This window comes from Myotis daubentonii, chromosome 4, assembly GCF_963259705.1.
Source record: "Myotis daubentonii chromosome 4, mMyoDau2.1, whole genome shotgun sequence".
In the NCBI taxonomy this organism is placed as follows: domain Eukaryota; kingdom Metazoa; phylum Chordata; class Mammalia; order Chiroptera; family Vespertilionidae; genus Myotis; species Myotis daubentonii.
Genome location: NC_081843.1, coordinates 113154930 through 113178917, shown reverse-complemented (window position 1 = coordinate 113178917; position 23988 = coordinate 113154930). Strand labels below are relative to the sequence as shown.

The 23988-nt window shown below is 43.1% G+C and overlaps 1 protein-coding gene across 6 annotated transcripts in view; it reads right to left on the bottom strand.

Moving 5' to 3' along the window:
* ZFR (zinc finger RNA binding protein) overlaps positions 1-20695 on the bottom strand; it is a 72376-nt gene extending 51681 nt beyond the window's left edge. For 5 of the 6 annotated variants that reach the window (XR_009452723.1, XM_059694994.1, XM_059694996.1 and 2 more), the window contains exons 1-4: positions 20541-20695; positions 20134-20233; positions 2154-2177; positions 466-748 (exon numbers count right to left, since the gene is read on the bottom strand). Coding sequence is in view for 5 of the 6 variants with exons in the window: in XM_059694994.1 (XP_059550977.1) it covers positions 466-748; positions 2154-2177; positions 20134-20233; positions 20541-20577 (444 nt within the window). In the remaining variant the exon portion in view is untranslated. The remainder of the gene's footprint in view (positions 1-465; positions 749-2153; positions 2178-20133; positions 20234-20540) is intronic. The other variant, XM_059694995.1, reaches the window with a different exon arrangement.
* Between the last annotated feature and the right edge of the window lie 3293 nt (positions 20696-23988).

The following is a 23988-nucleotide window of genomic DNA, read 5'->3' as shown; positions in this document are numbered from 1 at the left end:
CAGATATAGTGGAATAGACTAGGGGAGATTATTAATATAAAATGCACAGCCTGGCCAGTATGACTCAATGGATAAGCATCGATGTATGAACCAGGAGGCCATTGTTCAATTCCTGGTCATGGCACATGCCCAGGCTGTAAGCTAGATCCCTAGTAGGAGGCGTGTAGGAGGCAACCAATCAATGATTCTCTCTCTTCATTGATGTTTCTATCTCTCCCTCTCCCTTCCTCTCTGAAATCAATAAAAATATATTTTTTTAAAAAAGAAAAAAAAAAACTTACAGTAAGGAAACGTAATGCTTAGAATATGCCCCTACATTACCTAGGAATACACATTTACTTTTTTCTATCATTACAGGTACATTCTGAAAGATCCAAGTTTGAGAAGAACTGGCTTGGACAGGATACCATACATTGAGGAAACTGAAGCCTATATGTTAAGGCTATTGAAACTAAGTTTTCTTACCTGGTAGTTTTGTGTAGTAGCTGGGGGTGGCGGGGGTGGTGCTGCTTCTTGTCTCTGGGTATAACCATAATCCGTTGCTGTGTGTGCAGTGGGGTAGCCTCCATAAGCAGCAGCAGTTGCAGCAGCTGCAACAGCTACAGGAGCAGGCCTGGCAACCGCAACTGTAGCAGCTGCTGGTGCATAGGCAGCAGTAACTGTGTGAGCAGCTACTGGAGCCTGATGGACAGTGTAGCTAGCAACTGTAGTTGGATGAGAGTAGGCTACACCCGAAGCTGGCTGCTGGCTATATTGTGGAGAAGAAGAATAAACATAATACAATTTATTAAAAATCTAGGAGTTTAATCAACTTAAATAAAAGTGCATTTTCAAGGAATTTACTCATGGACTACAAAAAAAACAGTATTTTATTTGAACTTAACCTCCCAATCAATACCATATTTGTTGTTACATACTTTTCATTCCTTAATCTCAATACATTAGATAATCACACATTATGTTTCAGATCACAGATCAGATCACAAAGCAGGGATGACAAACTGGGATAAAAAGCAGTATTAGGAAGAAATGAAGTTGATCAAACTTGAAATTTAAAAAAATATTTGTTGTACCTAAAGTTCTTTATTATGCTCTACAGTTTTTTTTAAAAAACTCTACAAAGAGATGTTAAGAAAAATATTGTATTCTAACTCCAATTATAGAAAACATTTAAGGTAAAAACTATAACCCAATTGACCTAGGAAATACTTCTCCCGCTCAGGCTAGGGCAGTGGTTCTCAACTGGGGGAGATTTTGCCGCCAACCCTCTTGCCCTTCACCCCAGGGACATTTGGCCATGTCTGAACATATTTTTGATGGTCAAACTGCAGAGAAGTTGGTGGTGGGTGATGAGTGCTACTGACATCTAGTGGGTAGAGGCCAGTGATGCTGTTACACATCCTACAATGCACAGGATAGCTACTCACAACAAAGAATTATGCAAAGAGTGTCAATAGTGCTGAGGTTGAGAAATACTGCTCTAGGATACAAAATCTATAATGTAGAATCTGTTATTTTAGATAAATTTTCCAGATGACAGGCATAATTTCATTATGCACATTTTTCTCTTTAAAATGTAGCAGATGTTGCAAAAGAAGATCTAAGTCAGATGTTTTGCAATCATAACCAGTTAAACCTCAAAGAGGCAAAAATTTTCCAAAATCGTAAATCAAAAAATTTACAGCCAAAATTCTTAAATTTTTGCTTTAACCTTTACATTGAGAGCCTATGTCACATAAACCAAGGCCTAAAGATGTTGGCATATTAATAAGTTTATTTGTTGTTCTATGATCTCTGAATAATACACTCACAATTACGTGCTAAAGCTTTATTACCAAGACAGAAATGCCTTCTAAAAAAATGACAGCTCCAACAGTTATTTAGCTGACAGTGTTTAGCTGACTATAGTTATAATGAGTCAAGAATAAAACAGAATTCTTCACTGGTGTTCACAATATCATAGAAACATGGCATAGAATTAAATTTTGAGACCATCATATTTTAACTGGTATTATGGAAATCGCTGATAATTAGGAATTATTAAAAGGGAATGACTATGAAGCTTACAAGTTCATATAAAAAGTGGAGGACCTGGGGACATTCAGCCTAGAAAAGGTGATATGATTAGCTGCCTTCTAATATACGAGACTTACTCCATGCTGCTCCAGAGAACAGAACTAGAACCAATGGATGGAAGGGTGGCAGAATTCAGCCCAATATGAAAAAGAAAAAGAAAAAAAACACAAAAAAAACTTAGAACAGAGTTCAAAGAAACTCCTATAATTTCTATTTGGATGAGGTTTTCCATATTTTGATGTTAAAATTAGCTAACATTTTCTACATGTATGCCAATTATAAGACAGGCAAAGCAAGTTTCCATTGTAATAATGGGAAACTGGTTTGGGATTGACATTTTCTATGGATAATTCCACATCCTTAAGAAAAAATGCCAGCAACAGCTTCTTCAAAACTCCTAGAACTATGAAGAAGAATTATATTAAAATATAAATATACCAGTTCTGTGAAGCTTGTGTTTAACATTTACTAATAAGATTTTACACATCCAGACTACACTGCATACATAAAAGGGGTTTTGATTATGTAAAAACTCAGATAATCTTGGATTCCTATACTATTTTTATTCATCCTACTACTCTTTATCAAACTATTCACATTTCTTTCTCCCCTATGTTTGTCCTATTGGATAAAAAACAGGGTGGGGATAGAATAGAAATGTCAAGTCAACTAGGCAGGCAATTTGACTTACACTGTCTCATATAATTAAGAGTCCATGTGACTCAGGATGAGATGACCATATGCTCTGGTTTATGCCCCTATCCCAGCATAATTATTAGTAGTATTCTCTTTCACTCTCCTATGTGTCTCAGTGTCAACAATAGATTTTACAGTCAGCCTTCCAAGAAACCATATAAAAAGATGCCAGTGCATTTAGCAATTACCACATACATCTATCTCTAAGGCTGCTTAACCTAACTCTGCTCTGTATAGCCAGGTCCCTACCCATCATCTGGACTGACCATATCCTCCACCAAAAGTATCATGAATGATAATAATCCAGTCCCAGTTCCCAGGGGAGTCAAGGCGAGAGCAGCTGACTACTTGCTGTTCAGAATAAAGATCCTCTGGGCTGTCGTCTTAGACCCATCTGGGAATTTCTCTTTCTGTTTCAAATATCCTTAGAAAATCTGTCCTTTATATGACGTAGACGACCACACTGGACTGTACCAATTCAATTAAGTATCCAGTGATAAGTCTAAATAAACAAGTTAATTTTAAAAAAAAAAAAACATATTTTATTGATTTTTTACAGAGAGGAAGGGAGAGAGATAGAGAGTTAGAAAGATCGATCAGCTGCCTCCTGCACATCTCCTACTGGGGATGTGCCTGCAACCCAGGTACATGCCCTTGACCGGAATTGAACCCGGGACCCTTCAGTCCGCAGGCCGACATTCTATCCACTGAGCCAAACCGGTTTCGGCAACAAGTTAATTTTTAAAATCCAGGTCAAATCAAATTCAAATTCATTTAAGTAAAATTTGTCTAAGGGGAAATAGTTCAAATCAAGGTGTTGTTGTTTTTTTTGCCTAGCTTTTGATAGAATAAAAGGTGTTAAATTATATCCCTACATAAAATGTAAGACTTACAATCTTTAAATTATTTCTTAAATATAGCAGAAAATAAAGTAAATAACCCAAATCTTGTGCCATAAAAATACATTAGTGGCCCTGGCCAACGCGGCTCATTGGTAATAATATTGATCTGTACACTGAAGGATCTCTGGTTTGATTCCCAGTAAAGGCTCGTATTTAGGTTGCCAGTTCAATGCCTGGTCGGGCACATGCAGGAGGCAATCAATCGATGTGTCTCTCTGACATTGATGTTTTTCTCTCTCCACCCACCCTCCCCCCTCCTTTCCATTCTATGAAAATCAATGGGGGAAAATACATTTGTGAAATACGAGAAGACTTTCATTTACTAACCATCCAGTACAGCGGAAGCTTCTATTTAGATAATTATATCCTTTGTGAATAAATTAAATCTAATCAGCCTCAGTCAGTTTTTAGCCAGAACAAATAAAATAATAAATGATGAAACAAACATAAAAAAGTGGGTAAAAATGGTGAAGAAGACTTGGGGTTTGGGTGGTGGGTCCCGACGTGTGCTCAGCATGCATCAGAGCAGTGCTAGTTCCCTTGTGGCCCATTTCCCCGGGACGCTGCAGGATGTTCATCCACAACAACTGCAAGGTGTTCAGGTTTTGTAAACCCAAATGTCATAGCAACGTTAAAAGGAAGTGCAATCCGCCCAAGGTCAGGTGGACTAAAGCATCCCACAAAGCAGCCCGTAGGGAGCTTACAGTGGATAATTCATTTGAATTTGAAAAACAACGTAGAAACAAACCTGTCAAATACCAGAGAGCGCTGTGGAATAAACGACAGATGCAATGAAGAGCTGAAGAGATTAAACAGCAACATCAAGCTAAATTTATAATGAACAAGTTAAAAAAAATAAAGAGCTACAGAAAGCTCAGGACGTCAAAAAATTCAAGCAAAACATTCATCTCATCCGGGTCCCTTTTGCATGCAAAGGAAAGCACCTAGGAGACAAAATGATAGAGAAACTACAAGAGGATGTGGACATGGAAGTTGTTTCTGATCATCTTACTGTGTAACTATTTCTAAGAGCACACTGGAAAACTTCCTTTAGAGGCTTAGATGCTCTAAGTTATTGATTTATTTTTTTATATAAGGTGACTCAAATAAAAGGTGATTAAAAATACATCCACATTACTATCTACAGATCATATGGATGTTACATTGCATCTCAATGGTAAATCTTCACTGATATACTTATGTAAATAATGAATATTCTGTAAATACAAAGTGAACTGTGGACATAAAATGATTATGCCACTTATATAATGGCATCAGATACATTTATGTAATAACTACTGACAAACATTCATGGCTAGTGATATATAAAATAAAATTTTCTTTGCAGTTAAAAAAATGTTAAGAAATAACTGAAGAGTCAGACATAAAATGAAGGGTGTTTCTCTTGGAAAGAGAAACAGGAAAAGAATTTAGGGAATTATTAATATTAGGGAATTATTAAATCCACCTGCTTACCAAAAAGTGAAGCCAGCCAGAGGGCTTACCAAAATAGATAGCCAACCAATCTGCCCTAGCTGATCTGGCTCAGTGGATAGAGCGTTGGCCTGCAGACTAAAGGGTCCCGGGTTCGATTCTGGTCAAGGGCACATGCCTGGGTTGTGGGCTCGATCCCCAGTAGGGGGCGTGCAGGAGACAGCCGATCAATGATTCCCTCTCATCACCGACGTTTCTATCTCTCTCTCCCTCTCCCTTCCTCTCTGAAATTAATAAAAAATGTTATAAAAAAAAGATTCAAAATAGATAGCCAACCAAAATTACCACATAGTTAAAGAAAGCCTACTATAAACTGCAAAAACAAACAAACAAACAAAACCCCTCAAGAATGACCCTGTGTGGCTCAGTGGATAAAGTGTCAGCCTGCAGACTAAAGGGTCTCAGGTTCAGTTCTGGCCAAGGACACGTGCCCGGGTTGAGGGCTCCATCCCCAGTAGGGGGCGTGCAGGAGGCAGCTGATCAATGGTTCTCTCTCATCATTGATGTTTCTATCTCTCTCTCCCTCTCCCTTCCTCTCTGAAATAAATAAAAATACATTTAAAAAAGGAAAAATAAAAAAAGAATGACCCTGTGGAAATAGACTATTTCAAGGCAACAATTTTCCAAAATCCTAATGTGTATCCTTAAAACAAGACCTTTATACTACTTAGAAGATAAAGTCGAGGGATACAGACAAGATAAAGATTTGAAAACTATAAATGGAGAGAAATCTAAGAGGTCCAATATTCAACTAGAAGGAATTCTAGAGAATAAAGAAAAAAGCAAATGAAAGAAATAAAATTTCCCTCAAAGGGAGGCACAAATTTTCAAATTCAAAGGACCTACACAGTGCAAAGCAGAATGAAAGAACCACACCAAGAGACAAACAGCATTTCACATCTCACAACAACAAAAAAGATCCTTCAGGTCTCCAGAGAGAAGAAAAACAGGTCACCTACACACACCTAAATGTAAATCAGTCTCTCACTGAGGCTAGTAGCTAGAAGACAATAGGATGCCTTGAAAATTCAAGGGAAAATTATTATTAATGCACAATTCTGTACCCAGATAAATTAAGGAAGAATACATATTTTTCTTGGCATTCAAGGACTGAAAGAGTTTACCACCTCTATATTACATGATAATGTATTTTTAGGGCACTACACGATAGTGTATTTTTTTAAACCAATCAAGAAAAAGATTGTAAAATCCTGCAAACATGGATCCAAACCCAGGAGGGAGATGAAAGCCCAGGTTAGAAGCTGTGTAGCAGCCCAGAGAGGCAATGAGCTTAGAGTAGAATCAAAGGAAGGACAGAAGCCTCCAGGAGCAAGACGTTTAGGAAAGAGGACTGGACAGTAGGCAGTAGACTGGGAGACTGGAAATATCTTAAAATATAATCAAGGCACCAACAAGATTGGGGGTGGGGGGGAGTAAGAAAACACTTCAGGAAATATAAAACTGCTCGATCCCAGTAAAAGACATCACATTTTGAGCAATTAGTAGGGTGTAAAAAGGAAGAAATTCATTTTAATTTGAGCCTAGGAAGAGGCTTCTATTAAGTGGTACAGGGCTGTAAAAATGAAACATAGGAATTACAATCATAAGACAGTACTTGGCTTACAGTATGTACTATTTACACAGTCATAACAGTGGAAATTTTTGCTTTAAAGTTTTAGAATCAAACTAATATACAGAATATAAAATTATAATGTATAATAAATTCAACAAATTAAGTCCTAGAAAAGCATATTATTTAGTGATACAAAGTTTAGATATAAAACCAGAATGGGCAGAATTGGGAGGCAAGAAGAAGAAAAAATAAGGGAATGTTGTTTTCATTGTAAACCCTCCTATATTACTTTATTTTTTACTTATTTATTTTTGGTTAATCCTCACCTGAGGATATTTTTCAATTGATTTTTAGAGAGTGGAAAGGCGAGGGAGAGACAGAGAAAGAGAGAAACGTTGATGTGAGAGAGACACATTGACTGATTGCCTCCCACAGGTGCCCCAACTAGGACTGGGGATCAAACCTGCAACCAAGGTATGTGCCCTTCAGTTCATGGGTCGACACTATCCACTGAACCAAACCAGCTAGGGCCACTACTTTATTTAAAAAAAAAAAAAAATTTATTGATTTTCCACAGAGAGGAAGGGAGAGAGATAGTTAGAAACATCGATGAGAGAGAAACATCCATCAGCCGCCTCCTGCACATCCCCTACTGGGGACGTGCCCGCAACCCAAGTACATGCCCCTGACCGGAATCGAACCTGGGACCTTTCAGTCCACAGGCCGACGCTCTATCCACCGAGCCAAACCGGTTTCGGCTACTTTATTTTTAATTACATCATGTATTACTCTGGTGGGGAAAAGAAGCATACAAGCATTGGAATAGAATTCTTAAACTGACAACTAGAATGACTAACAAACCCCAACTTTAAATACTTCTTTCTAGTTATTCCAACTCCACTCTAACTTCTACGTTCTGGCCTCCACCCTTACTTATGTCCAACTCTGAACCCATTTTTAATGCTTTCAAATTCCATTATCATGATCTGGCTTTACATTATACTAAATTTATAGTCACAACTGAAATTAAAATAACTTATGAACAAACAGCTTGCCATATAAATGGCATCTGGTAACAGAGAAAACATTTCTATACTTCCTTTAGTTTCCATACAACAGTGGTTCTCAAAATGTGATCCAAAGACGGCTAAGGGTCCTAAGAGGATTCCTAAGGGACTTTTCAGAGAGCCGAGAAGGTTCCCTTTTGTAATTACAGACTGCCTTCATATATTTTAACCCAAACAATTTATTACAACAGACTGAATGCAGAAGCAGATTTAAGAATCCAACCATCTAATTGAGATATTAAAAGGATTTGTAAAAATATAAAACAATGGCCCTCGTGTTTCACTATTTTGGGGGAGGTAGGAATATAGGTATTTTTCATAATGATACTTTTGGTTAGCATATAGTGATTTTTGAAAAAATATGTATTTTTATTGATTTCAGAGAGGAAGGGAGGAGAAAGAAATATCATCAATGAGAGAATTGTGAATCAGCTGCCTCCTGCACGCCCCCTAGTGGGGATCAAGCCCGCAACCCAGGCATGTGCCCATGACTGGAATCGAACCCGGGACCCTTTGGTCAGCAGGCTGATGCTCTATCCACTGAGCCAAACCGGCCAGAACAGCACATAGTGATTTGTTATTCTTATTTTAAGATGATTTGATAAATATTTTTTAAAATGTCTTATAGTATTATATAACCCATATAAACAAAGCTCTTTGGGGTCTTCAATAATTAGAAGTATTAGAGAGGTCCCAAAACCAAAGAGATTGCGCCCTGGCTGGTCTGGCTCAGTGGACAGAGGGCCTGCCCACGGACTGAAGGGTCCCAGTTTCCTTTCTGGTCAAGAGCACGTACATCGGGGCCCCGGATCAGGGCGTGTGTGCTAATAGATGTGTCTACTTCATATCACTCTCTCTAAAATTCAATGGAAAAATATCCTCGGGTGAGGATTAACAAAAACCAAAAAGTTTGAGACCTGCTATTTCATGATACAAAACATTCACGAGTAGTCACCTTTCATTTTTCTGCTTTTTAATTACCTTTAAGCAAAATGTTTCCTTCTATCCAACAGGGAAACTGTTAGTTCCTAGGGAAAGGGGGCAGTGCCTGAGTGACCAGAGCCCCAAGTCTGTCACCTGCAGCTGCAGTATCTGTGTCCAGGGCTCCAAATCTCCAAGTTTACCCAGTATGCTGCTGTACAAGTATCATTTTCTTTGTTAGCAGACACATGAAAGGCACAGGGAAGTAATGGCCTAGAACTCTGGAACTCACACAAGAAACCAGCACATAGGGTGAATTTTTAAAAAACCTACTACTTCCCCCTTTAAGGGAGAACCGTAAGGAAACTCTTGTCTCAGTCCTGGCTCTGGGTAGAGGAAAAAAGTCTCCCTATCCCTCCCTCCCCCTAGCCCTTCCCCTAGGCTTGGGCTCTAGAATTCACATTATTTGAACAGGAAGATTCTAAGCCAGTGATGGCGAACCTTTTGAGCTCGGCGTGTCAGCATTTTCAAAAACCCTAACTTAACTCTGGTGTCGTGTCACATATAGAAATTTTTTGATATTTGCAACCATAGTAAAACAAAGACTTATATTTTTGACATTTATTTTATATATTTAAATGCCATTTAACAAAGAAAAATCAACCAAAAAAATGAGTTCGCGTGCCACTTCTGACACGCGTGTCATAGGTTCGCCATCACTGTTCTAAGCCAATGTATATCTGGGAAAGCAATGTTCCCAAGTGCCACAGAATGCATATTCCTCACTAAATGCTACCATGTTCCAAGAAACAAGAGATCTCAATAAAAAAAATCACAACAAAACCTGTAAGGAAACAAGTTACTATGAGAAAGAATTTGCAGAATAAAGGTTTTCTTAAAAGACTAAAAGTATTAGAATTATTGGATATAAAATAAGTACACTTAAAGAAGTAAAAGAGGCTATCAAAACTAAGACCAACAACCAAAAGATTGATCAAAAACCAGATAAAATTTTCAATCCTCACCAAAGGATGTTTTTATTGATTAAATTTAGAGAGAGAGGGAGAGAAACACTGATGTGAGAAAGAAACATCAAACAGTTGCCTCCCATGCATACCCTGAACTGGGGATCGAACCCAAAAACTAGGTTATGTGCCCTGACCAAGAATTGAACTCACAACCTTTTGGTGTACGGGATGATGCTCCAATCAAATAAGCCACCCGGCCAGGGCCAGATACATTTTTAAAAGAAGCGAACAGAATGAAATACAGTATATAAAAATTATCATTAGAAACTCAGAAAGATACTACGTAACTGATTAGACATGGCTGGCAAAAAAATTAGTGAACCAGAAAGTGTCTATAAAAATTACCTAGAATGTGCAGAGACCAAAGAGATGAAAAATATTTTTACCGATTTCAGAAAAGGAGGGGGAGGGGGAGGGATCAATGATGAGAATCATTGATTGGCTGCCTCCTGCATGCCCCACACCGGATATCAAGCCCGCAACCCAGGCATATGCACTGGCCTGGAATCAAACCATGATCTTTTGGTTCATAGATAGACGCTCAACCACTGACCCACACCAGCCGGGCTAAGCAAAGTTTTATACTAGTTTTTTTTTGTAGCGCCAAATGATTCGATTCTAATTTTCCTATGGTAGCTACCCATTAAAATTATACCAATAATTTGATAACTATCAAATTCTTGATCCAATCTCTCTAAAGCCCTAACGTTGCTGACTACCTCTGTCTTGATTTTTATGACATTACTTTCCTCCAGCTCTCTGCTCAGCCAGTATTTGTTCTTTCTCTGGCCCTACTTTAAACACAGACATTACCCCAGTTTATAACCACAGCACTACTTTTTTCTATTTTTCATTCATTCAAAAAAATGTTTACTAATATTTGATGTATGCCAGGCACTATATTTTATCATGTTTCAACCATACCTATAAACTATTTATGGTGGATCACTACCATATGAGTAATATCCAGACTTACATTACCAATCTTTATCCCTTTTCTAAGCGCCATTTCCAACTGTCTACTGAATGTAGTACTAACATTGATGGGGATGTAGTATATGCCAAGAATTGTTCTGAGCACATTATAAATATTATCTCATTTGATTCTCAAAACAGCACAATGGGGACTATACAGGCCTCCCAAAAACGCTGGTAATGTTCCAATTTTTCATCTGGGTGATATATTACACTTCAACAAAGAATTTTTAAAAAATCTCAATCCCATGAGGTAAGAATCCCATTTATAGATGAAGAAACTGAAATATCAAGTGACTGTTTGCTTCAGATCACAAGGCAGGTGGTAGAGGGAACCAGGATTCAGCTGAGGTGGGCTGACTTCAGAGCCCAACCACTCTGAAGCAGATCTTACATTCCTATCTTGTCTCAATACATTTCCTTTGTCTAAAATAACATTCCCTGGCCCTAGGTGGTTTGGCTCAGTGGACAGAGCACTGGCCTGCAGGCTGAAGGGTCCCGGGTTCGATTCCAGTCAAGGGCACATGCCCGGGTTGTGGGCTCGATTCCCCAGTAGGTGTCGTGCAGAAGGTAACCAATCAATGATTCTCTCTCATCACTGATGTTTACATATCTCTCTCCTTCTACCTTCCTCTCTGAAATCAATAAAAATATATTTAATAGAAAATTTTTAAAAATAAAATGACATTCCCTGGATTTCCAGACAGACAGACCATGAAGTCTACCTCAAATTCCTAGTCAGAATCCTCCAATTCTCATTTTACTATTTCAGTAAAACTTAATTATGATCATTATCATGGCATAGTTATTTCTGGGTATATCTGATCTGTTCCCACTCTCATCCCTCAGAAGTGTAAACTCCTTGAGAGCAGGGAATGTGCATATTGTAGCTGCTCATTAAATATCATGTGAGTTACTCCCTACAAGTGTATTTTAATATACATATCATATAAGACTAATAATAAAACAAAAAAGCCCAGTGTTCTTTATTTCATCAATCTGTGCTCTATAAGTAAGAATTAAGAACTGCCCTGCACAGCTTTCACAAAACACTAAGAAATGTTGTCCTCAGAACAATGACTCTAATTCTGACAGAGTGGTGCCAAAGCAATTTATGGACAAGCACAGTGGGTGCACTCCTCACCTGTAATCATGCGTCTAAGTGATCCTAACTTACTTTGTTAATTACTACATTTACAAGCCCAAGAACTGTCTTGATTAACCTGATGGCATATTTCTGAATAATTTGGCTTATTTTATTTTTATAAATACCTCTACTTAAACAGCTATACATTGTAATCCAACTGCCCATAAGCATAAATCTCTGGGCGCTCTATTTAATTCAATGATCTATTTGTCTATCTCATATCAATACCCCATTTTCCTGTTAAATAAAGGTGGATACAGGATAATACAAGAATTCCTTATCACACCTCATGACTACTTTTGGACCAATACGCTCTTCAAAACCAATATTAGAAGTCCTTTATCAAGTTACCCCAAAAATCCTGTTGAGATATTTATTGGAAATACATTAAATATATGGATCACTTAGGGAAACTGATAACTTGATGGTACTGATTTTTTTTCACTCCATGAACATAACTCATTTATTTATGTCTTCTTTTATGGCCTAATATATTTTTTTCCTTAAAGTGTTTGCATATCTCATTAGTTTTATTTCTACTTATTCAGTTAGTTTTATGGCTATATATAAACAGGACTTACTTTACACTGAAACTGAGGTCTACCCATACTCAAGTACCTACTTTTAAAACATTTTACTTTGAGCCGAAACCGGTTTGGCTCAGTGGATAGAGCGTCGGCCTGTGGACTGAAAGGTCCCAGGTTCGATTCTGGTCAAGGGCATGTACCTGGGTTGCGGGCACATCCCCAGTAGGAGATGTGCAGGAGGCGGCTGATCGATGTTTCTCTCTCATCGATGTTTCTAACTCTCTATCTCTCTCCCTTCCTCTCTGTAAAAAATCAATAAAATATATTTAAAAAAAATAATAAAAAATAAAACATTTTACTTTGAGATTATAAAGCTCTATATATTAAGTATATGATAAAAATCAACTAAGGAGTACTTTAAAAACCATTATAGTATTATTCAAATCTCTACTTCATAGAAAACTAGCAGTGATAAAATGCCTTCTAAAAATCAGGGAATAGGCTAGTAAGTTTTATATTTAAATCTTTACCTCAAGGCAAATTAGGTAAGGAAACTGAGTCTTAGAAACGTTAAGTGACTGAAGGGACAGAGCTGGGATTCAAATCCCAAGTCTAACCAGCTACAATGCAGGCCCTTTCATCCTAGTAATTTGTAAGGTAGTTTACAAAAGCACAGTAAAGTACACACCTTAAACAGCATTCTATTCAGGGATACTCTGGCTCACCCTACTCTTAAAATTATTAATAACATTAAAAAGGAAATATCGTCAACATTAACAGCAACAGTCTTTTTGGAAAGAAAAATTTTCATTATTTCAAACTCACTCATGCACTATGAATCCTAAGATCTCTGATTCAACAATGGAAGAGCTGATATAATTAGCAGTTGCAGTATTTTTTTTTTATTTTTTATTTTTGTAGAGCCAGTAAATTTCCATCACCATGATTGGTTTCAAAAACCTGTTCACCTGGTTTTTGCAGCTTCTCAGTGATTATTCCTTTTTTACCTTACTAGTGTTACTTTTAATCTTTCCTTCAAGACACAATATTTTATACTAGTTACTTTTATTCTTTCCTTCAAGACACAATATTCATAACACTACATTCAAATAAAAAGTTAAAAAGAAAGAGAAGGGAAAATCCCCCCTGCTTACCCAAGCAGCCTACCCAAGTTATCTTAGTGATGTGAGATAATTATAATTTAGGAACAGATTGTCCTAAAGACATCTCAAGAATCATTAGATGATATGCCTTCTTTTGACTAGCAGATACTTAAACTAATGTCCTGAAAACAGTCAAAATCCCACTTAAACATTTATCCCTTAGCATTTGCTAAGACTCTAATAATATGGGGGTAAAGCAATTATTTTGCAACCTTTATGCAATCTCTAAAGTCTTCAAATTCAATAAATGGTGGATATAAAAAGTGTAAAAAATGTTGCCAACTGATTATTTTAAATAGCTAACTATACTGAAAGGTAAAATAACATTCAGATATCAATGATATACTAAGCATTATATATAGGACAAAGAAAACTAGTTTAATTAAACACATGCTAAAGATTTAGGTTATCCAGGTAAAAGACAAGTATCTTGAGTAGCTGGAAAGATGACAAGGAACTGATACGTGCAAAGCTTTTCTAAAGAATAAGGGAAACTGCTGGTTTAAAGGTCTCAAAAAAATGGTTGTGTCTTATTAATAGTGATATTTAGTGGGATTACTTTATTTTACATTAAATATACATATATTTATGTATACCACAAATCAACTTTTGTATCACTGCCAATGAAAGAGTGGTAATGATTTTGATTCTATGAAACTATTAATTAGAAAGTTTTTCCTTCCTCACATTTTTTTAAAATATATTTTTATTTATTTCAGAAAGGGAGAGAGAGAAACATCAATGATGAGAGAGAATCACCGATCAGCTACCTCCTGCACACCCCACACTGGGGATCACGCCCACAACCCGGCTGGCATGTGCCCTGACCAAGTATCGAACCATGACCTCCTGGTTCATAGGTGGTTGCTCAACCATTGAACCATGCCAGCCGGCCCTTCCTCACTTTCTTTGCTAACCTAAGTCCTTATAACTATTAAAATAGTTTCCAAGATTTATTATAAATTAGATTTGTCTGTCTAAAAGGAAGTTTATCTTCTCAAACCAAAAAGGTACTCTACTGAATGAAGTAGGTGATCTACCCAACCAAGTTCCCTTTCTGCCATGAAGCCATCTCTATTTTTTCACTGTGCTTGAGGTCTGCCTTGTCCCACACACCCCAAATTAACATTCTATCAACATATTTAATACATACATATACATACACAAATACTTATAAAAAATGTTTTTGATTTCTTCATTTCCAAGGGGGGGGGAACGGACAAATTAAAGGTCAGAAAATGAAAAGATTACATCTGCAAGAGTGGCAAATGGCATAATAAGTTTATTTACTTGTCTTAAAAAAATAACACAAAGCAGGAAGAAAAACTCAGCAGCTGATGGAACATGTAGCATAAGAACTGAACAAATGCCTACCACAAAAATGTTTCATATGCATATATAAATGAAAACCTTGGTTTATCTTAAAGTTATTAGTAGCAGAACTTATGAGATCTTTAAAAAATCCTTTTTAAAACCTTGATTTTTAAAATTCCATTATGAATCTCAAATATTAACAAGCAATAGTCTAAGCTCCAAATAAATTTAATCAAATACCTTACATAGCTGTAACCAAAATAGCTTAGAACCAGAATTAAATCTAGACTTAAGAGTTACTTTCATTTCTCTGAATTCAATGACAGATGAAGCAACTACCCACAGCATCCACATATAACTGCTTAAGATTTGAGTTTGCACCCTTCAAAGTAGGCCTTAGTCTTCCATGTTTAAAAGTTACATTGTAATGATTTCTAAACAGGAAGAAAAAGAGCATCCTTATTGCATTTTTTGTATATGCTTTTACTATTAATGCTACAATAAGACCTCAATATAATGGACTAATTCAGGTGAGGGCGTGTCCATTAAAGCCAAAAGTCTGGTCCAGCCAGTGTGGCTCAATGGTTGAGCATGGACCCAAGAACCAGGAGGTCATAGTTTGATTCCCAGTCAGGGCACAGGCCTGGGTTGTGGGCTCCATCCCCAGTAGGAAGCGTGCAAGGGGCAGCCAATTGATGATTCTCTCTTATCACTGATATTTCTATTCCTCTCTTCCTCTCCCTTCCTCTTTTTGAAATCAATAAAAACATTAAAAAAAAAAAAAAAAAGGCTGAGCCCTAGCTGGTTTAGCTCAGTAGATAGAGCATTGGCCTGCAGACTGAAGGGCCCTGGTTTCGATTCCAGTCAAGGGCACATGCCTGGGTTACGGGCTTGATCCCCAGCAGGGGCGTGCAGGAGGCAGCCAATCAATAATTCTCTCTCATCATTGATGTTTCTATATCTCTTGCTCTCTCTCCCTTCCTCTCTGAAATCAGTACCAATATATTTTTTTTTAAAAAGGGCTGAAATAGGTTTTCCAAATGTGTATGTTTAAAAATTGACAAATTAGTTCACCTGTTATTTATACAGACACATTTGTGTAATTAAAATTAAGTATGTATGAGAAGTTCACTTTCACAGAAATTTTTGACATGGGAACATTGTTAAAACTGCTGCAGAAAGTCATGTAAAGAACAAAACCAATCACTGTGAGCGATACAAAGTGATCAAGTGATACAGTGTGACTGTGATCATTCTCTGAATACTGTTTACCAGCAATGATTCTGGGATTTAAATTTGTAGACTACCAGAGGCCGGGTGCATGAAATTCCTACACTGGGGAGGAGGGGAGGGAGTGTCCCCTCAGCCCAGCCAGCACCCTCTCGCAATCCAGGAGCCCTCACTCATTACTACCCGCCTGCTCACTGCTCCTTACCCCTCAGCCTGCTGCTCCTTAGCGCTGCTGCAGAGACGGGAGAGGCTCCCACCACCACCGCTGCGCTCGCTAGTCATCAGCCTGGCTGAACGGTGCTCCCCCTGTGGGAGCATACTGACCACCAGGGTTCAGCTCCTGTGTTAAGAGTCTGCCCCCTGGGGGTCAATGCGTCATAGCGACTGGTCATCCAACGTTTGGTCAATCTGCATATTACCCTCTTATTACATAGGACTAGAGGCTTAGTGCACAAAACTCGTGCAACGGGAGGGGAGGTCCCTTCACCTTGACCTGCACCCTCTTGCAATCCAGACCGCTTGGGGGACGTCCGACTGCTGGTTTAAGCCCAATCCTGCAGGGGATCGGGCCTAAACCGGCAGCCAGACATCCCTCTCGCAATCTGGGACTACTGGCTCCTAACCGCTCACCTGCCTGCCTGCCTGATCACCCCTAACCATTTGCCTGCCTGCCTGATCACCCCTACCCCCTCACCTGCCTGCCTGATCGCCCCTAACCACTTGCCTGCCTGTCTGATCACCCCTAACCATTCTGCCTGCCTGCCCCTAACTGCTCGTCTGCCTGCCTGATCGCCCCTAACTGCCTCTGCCTCGGCCCCCACCGCCATGGCTTCATCCGGAAGGTTGTTTGGCTGTCTGATCTAATTAGAGTATTACATTCTTATTATTATAGGTAGTTGCAGATGTGTAATATTTATGTGGGCGAAATTACTACAGTGTTTTTTCTAACATATGACTGGCCTATTGGCTAAAATTTGTTACAAATAACAGTGAGCCCAGGCTGGTGTGGCTCAGTGGTTGAGCATTGACCTAAGAATCAGGAGGTCGCAGTTCGCAGTTGTTCAAGTTCGATCCCCAGTAGAGCGTGTGCAAGAGGCAGCCAATCAACAATTCTCTCTCATCATTGATGTTTCTATGTCTCTCCCCCCCTCTCCCTTCCTCTCTGAAATCCGAAAAAATATATTTAAAACAACAAAAGGACTATTTAAAAAAAATTTAAAGCAGTTAATAACAAAAAATATAACCTCTTAATTTCATTATAAGCAAATCTTGGTTAAAAGCATTTTAAAATGAATAAGGTGTTAATTTCCACATGTGATATACAAACTAGAAATTTTGTCCGTTAAATCTGAAGGTTGTTAAATTGAGGTCTGAAAAATCGAGAGCTTACTGTACGTGTTCATTTTGTTGAGCCAAAATATTAGCCTTATTGGGCCTCATTTATTCCTATCAAAAGCAAACAATTTTCACGTACTATATTTATATGAGGACAGAGCATCTTAATTAGTTTTGCCAATATATGCATAAATAACATTTTTAAAAGTATTCTCACTAGACATATATGTAGCAAGTAATAATTAGATTGTTGTTGGTTTACTGAAACTATGAGATTCAAAGCCGAAGAAAAATTAGGTACAGAAATTATTTAATAGTTTCCTATATTAGGATAAAATACATACATGCAACTATTTTATTTAAAAAAAATTACCTTTAAATTGGCATTTGCTCCCCTCATTTCTATCTGTAGGTCGGCATAAGAAAAATATTTCAAAACTGCCACAAACAAGAAACCCACTACATTTTCAGTAAATAAACCAAAAAGCTATCTCTGCCCATTTTAACAGAAAAATACTGGGTAAAACGAGTAAAAGTTTGAGTGGTTAAATACAGCCTTGTCTAGAACACAAAGTACTTGGTAGCACTGGATTTATGGCACAGATGCGGAGTAGCTATCTCGTTTCCCAGAAAAAGAAAACAGCTAATTTTTTTTCTCTCTCCACAAAAACTATTAGCCCTAAAAGCTTTTAACAAAGTAGCTGAGACTTTACTAGTTTACAACTTGTAAGCAAAGGGATTTGCTAATGTTTAAAAAGCCCCAACATTTTGCCCCAGTTACCTGTCATCTCAGTATTTATTTATTTATTTATCTGAAATATGTACCCAGATAAAAGAGAGTTGTAAAAAAAAGTCCACATGCATTCAATAATTAGCAAAACACCAATTTCATCAATAAATGGCACATTTATACATGTTAACATCTCCTAAAATCAATGGTGGTAAGCACTGTCATGTTTTAATTGGTAGCACATTTTTAGGGGTATAGGAAAATAATGATGCCCCTTTACAATAAATGGCATCTTAGAAATTCCATGGAATAAGGCAACTTTCTCAGAATTACAAATTTTTAACCCCAAAAGATGACCGAGAATCTCATTTTCTACATGAGGGAAAAAGAAAGCCCGGATAGAGTGTTGCCCCCCAACGTCATAAAATCGAGAGCAAACAAGACTGGCACCCAGGTCTTCTGGTTCCCGCTGATGCCCTTTGCACGACACCTCCCGCTGCCTGGAGTGATGAGCGGGGAAAGCGACCGGGTTCGACAGTGACCATGTCTCGTACTCACTCACACAGATACAGTCCATCTCGCCACAGGAAGCCTGCCATGTAGTAACTCTACATGCTCACACCCTGCATCTGGACTCTCCATGCTCTCGGCATGAACCTGCTGAACCTGGATCTACATGCTCACGGCCTGTATCTGGACTCTCCATGCTCGTGGGCTGAATCTGGATTCTCCATGCTCACGGCCTGAACCTGGATCTACATGCTCACGGCCTGTATCTGGACTCTCCATGCTCGTGGGCTGAATCTGGACTCTCCATGCTCACGGCCTGAACCTGGATCTACATGCTCGCGGCCTGAATCTGGACTCTCCATGCTCGTGGGCTGAATCTGGACTCTCCATGCTCACGGCCTGAACCTGGATCTACATGCTCGCGGCCTGAATCTGGACTCTCCATGCTCGCGGCCTGAATCTGGACTCTCCATGCTCACGGCCTGAACCTAGATCTCCATGCTTGCGGCCTGAATCTGGACTCTCCATGCTCACGGCCTGAACCTGGAGACAGGCTGTCTCAGAATGACCCAAAAGTAACAGCGATGACAACAAAACACCCCCCTTTTTTGGTTGGTGACACCTGAGAGATTAAGGCCCCCCTTCCGGTAGGCATTTCCTAAGGCGCATGGCAGTCACTCCGTGCAATCTCCCCTGCACCGCCCTTTCCCCAGGGCACAGGCTCGCTCCGGTAAACGACGGGCCCAAAGGAGCCCAACTGGCAAACCAGGGGAGGCGGCGGCCGCCTGGAACCTGGCCGCCTCCGCAGCCTCCGACCCGCACCCGCTGCACAGGTGGTTGCAGGGTGCGCATCCCGCCCGGAGGGAGCCCGGGAGCAGCAGGGCCGGGAGGGGCACCCGCAGTTTGCTCGCGGGGCTCGGGTGCAGGGCCCGGGGAGCCGCAGGCCGGAGGAGAAAGCACCCGAGACGGCACGTTATCTGGGCTCCGGGGGCCCGGACGGGGCCGGGCGGAGACCGATGCGCCTGCGACTCGGCACCCCACCACCCCCGGCGCCCGCCCGCTCCGAGACCCGGAGGGAGGGCGCCCCGAGGTGGGCACGGGGCCGGCGGGAACCCGGCGCCGGGGCCCCGGTTCCCTCCACGGCCCGCCGGGCGGGGGCGGCGGCCGGGCTCCCAGCCGCGGGAGGCCATTTTGGCTGCGGGGCGGCCGAGAGCCCCGGCCGCCCTCCACGTCCCCAAACCTCGCCGCTCTCGGCCCGCCCCCCACGGGGGCCGCTCCCCGCCGCGGGCCGGGCGCAGCGGGAGGGGCCGGGCCGGGCCCGCCGCGCGGGGGGCTCGGGGCCGCGGGGCGGGGACGGCGCGGGGGCGTCGCGCCGGCGGGATCCGGGCGGAGGAGCGGGCCGGGGAGGGGAGGGAGGGCGGGAGGGAGAGGGCGGGAGCCGTTACCTATACTGGGCCGCAGCCGCCGCCGCCGCCGCCCCGCTGTGGGTGAATCCAAAGTAGTTGCCGGTCGCCATTTTGGCATCTTCCCCCAGCCGGCTGGGCACTGCGGCGGGCGCCGAGCGCAGGGTCCCATGGCGGCCGGAGAGGCGCGGAGGCGCGCGGACGCCGAGGGCGGGAGAGGGAGAGAGAGAGAGAGAGAGAGGCGCCGTGAGAAGCCGCCCTCGCCGGGCCGGGGCCCTGGTGGCGGCCGCCGCCTCCCCGCCCGCCTCGCACTCCCTCACTCACTCGCACGGGGGCCCCGGTGGCGGCCGCCGCCTCCTCCCCGGGGCCAGCCCCAAGCCCGCGCCTCCCCGCCGCCCCGGGCCGGGCCAGGGGCCGGGCCGGGCCCCGAGGGGGCACATGAGACTCACCATAGGTGAAGGAGACGACCGGGCATATGGGAATCATGGGCTCGGGCTGCTGCTGCTGAACTCTGAACTCTCACCCGCTGCCTCCCTCCTCGGCCCTGCTCCTCCTCAGCGGAGAACAGACCGCCGCCTCCCGCCGCACTGCGCAGGCGCCGCCGCGCTCGGCACGCTGGGAGTTGTAGTCCCCGCCGCCCGCGCGGCTCCACGGGGCGCGTGCCGGGCCTCCGCCGAGGCTGGATGGCGGAGGGGCGGGAGGGTTCCCCCGAGCGACAAGGCAGGCCCCGTCTCCTTCAAAGTGGCCGGGCCAGCGAGCCGCCGTCGGGGCGGCAGAGGAGAGGGCGAGGAGCGCCTGGCCGGGCCGTGGGGGCATCGGGGAGAGTGGCCAAGAGGGTGACGTCTGTTGGCCTTTTCTTCTTTCCACTCTCCTTCCACGACTGCGTGTGCATGTGTTCTCCACCTTGCAGCCCTCGTGGCCTGCGCACTTCCCCTCGGGATTGGAGCTGGATCAGCGTGGATGCTCCATCAGTGCCCGCATTCCCGCTCCTTGTCCCTGGCCCCTGAATTAGGGAGGGAAAGACGGAGGAGAGAAAGAAGAAAGAACGGCAAGTGGGCCGTCCTGATGAGCTGGAAGCACACCCCCAAACTTCCCTCTCGGACACTCCTCCACTGCTGCTCTCTCCCACTGGCAGCCACTCCTCGACCCACTCAACGTCTATTGAGGCCTCCCTCCCAAAAATGTCAAGCGAGGTGCTGGCGATCTAGCTTTGAACAAAACAGAGTGCCTGCCCACATGGAATTTAGATCCCGGGAAAGCGGGGAGGGTGCTAGACAATAGCCAGTTGAGTGGCGTGTGGGCGGTATGGCAGCTTTAAGGATAAAGCAGGGTAAGAAGATAGAGAGCAGTGCAGTTGCTGCTGTCAGTAGGGTTTTAAGTAGGGTGTGGAGAGGGCGGGCACCCTGAAGGGAGTTAGGGACTAGCCGGGTAGATACCTGGGGAGGAGCCGCAGGTGGAGGGTCCTAGAGCAGGAGTGCTCCGGGGCAGTGGGGACCCTGGCTGGTTTGGCTCAGTGGGTAGAGCGTCGGCCTGTGGACTGGAGGGTTCCGGGTTGGATTCTGGACGGGGGCACATGCCTGGGTTGCAGGCTTAGTCCTCAGTGGGGGGCATGTAGGAGGCAGCCAATCAAGGATTCTCTCTCATCATTGATGTTTCTCTCTCCCCCTTCCTCTCTGAAATCAATAAAAATATATTTAAAAAAAAAAAAAAAGAGCAGCTGGGAGCCTCACTGGAGATGAGGGATAGGGAGACAGGATGAGACGGGGCCCTGGTAAATGTGCCAGATCTTTCGTGGTAAGGACAGAACTTCACTCTCTCCGTGCAAGTGTTCATTCTTCCCTCTGCTTTCTCGCCGTTTCCTCTTTATTTTTTCCCAGTCCTTTCCAACCACTCTCTTTCCTCCTGCAGTCCCTCTTCTGGTTGACTCTTCTCCCCCCCGGACCTCCTCCCTGCCTCCCGTCATTGCACAAGTTCTCCATCTCTCCTCTGCCTCACTTTCTCCATGGCCTTTCCCCAGTCCCTGTCACTGGCTTCTCTTCAGTGTTAGATATGAGCATTAAAGAGAAAGGCAAAGGGTGGGCCAGAACGCACTCATGAAGTTAGGGCTCTATCCCACCTTCTTATAGCAGAGCAGAAACAATACCTCCCCTATTTGTGCCAACCCTGCTCCCCCACACCTCCTGTAAAGGTACGGGTTCTAAGGACCTGTCTGATTTATCTGCTTATTCATTTCAGAGAGAGAGAGAGAGAAAGAGAGAGAGAGAGAGAGAGAGAGAGAGAGAGAGAGAGAGAGAGAGAGAGAGAGAGAGAGGCTGTAAAATGTTTGAGAAAAATCGGTATCATTGTTTTTGAGAGCACCGATGTTTCCCAAGGCTAAAGTTGTCTGTGTTCCAAGTGTGTTGCTGGGGAAAGAAATCTTCAGCACACGGCTCTTAGAACGGAATTGTAAAGTCATTTGCCTTGAACTTCTCGGGGCATCAAGCCTTCGCTACCCGTACAGTTGAGTGCTTTGATGGGTTTGCACTATTAATTACAAGGCCATTTGAATAAGACTGGAGGACAACAGACAGGTGTTAATCACCTGCCAAGAAGGTCCCTTTTTGGGCTAATGTTATGCTTGTTTACTTGGCTGGCCTTCAGAGGACGGAGGAGGGCAGCTGGCACACCCCAGCCAGCGAGCTGGTAACTGGGAGAGGGAGGCGGCCGCGTTGCTTTGTAACTGTTCTCCGAGGTCAGCGTAGGCGCCGGAGGGCTAAGGACTGCCCTCCTCCAGCGGATCTGCGGCAAGGGCCTCCCCGCCGCCCTTGCCCTGCCGGGGGCTTATTCAAAGGAGTTTGGGAATGAATTTGGAATGAAGAGGACTTGGGTCCTTTTCCTGGGTATTTCGTAGCGGAACGACGTCATTGAATCTTTTCAAACCTGTAGGACAGGAATAACACCGCCTCTCTCCCCGGGCTGCGGTGGGGGCTGAATGAGACAGCATTTCTGCTCAACAGCCCCAAGCACAAGGCGTTTACGTGAAAAGAACGAGGCCGGGTGGTGGCAAATCTCGTTAAAATGTAGACCCAGTCTCGGCCACAGAGCAGGATGCCATCCTCCGGCCAACCCCAGCAGCCGGGAGACTTGCCTGGAAGCGGCCAGTTAGAACACCTGTCATTCTTCGCGCCCAGAAATGGCTGCATCAGAATCCAAAGAGGTACACTTCGCAGTCCTGCTCCGCGCTTCGGCTAGAGGCATGGGCTCTCCAAACGCAAAGCTGGTGCAACCCTTCGGCGCTGCCCTCCCTCCCTCCGAGGATGAAGCGCACTCGCCGGTGTGGCCGCAGAGCCCTGTGCCGTCTGGCCTCCCTGCCTTTTCAGCCTCTTGCGCCCCGTCTCTCCATCCCAGCTTCCTGGCCGGCTGTTCGCCGTGCTCCCCACAGGACTGGGTCCTCCCAGGCCCGCATGGCATGGCCTCCGCGCCCAGTGGGCCCTCGGGCTTCAGGTCTCCGCTCGGTGGGCCCTCCGCCTTCCCTCGCCCCTTCGTTAGGGTCTCAGACACCAGGCACCTCGCCTTCGAGGCCTGTGTCACAGTTGCCGTCTTTTACTCGTTGTGTGAGTACTTGGTTAATATGTACCTGCAAACGAAAACAAGAAAAGGCCAAACTAGAGGCACTGTTGCTAAGCCACATCCCCCGAGCAAAACTGAATAACTAACCTCCTGGCCGTGCTAGCCTCTTCCCGGAGCGAAATGTTAAACCAATCGGTGGGACTCCCTGATCAACACGAGCCAGGTGATCTGCCTAGGACCCCTGCTGTCCGCTAAGGCAGCCATGTTCAGCCTCTAAAGAAAAAACCTCCTGGCACACATAAACAGCGAAAGTCCTGCGGCACACCAGAAACAATAATTATTTTTTTG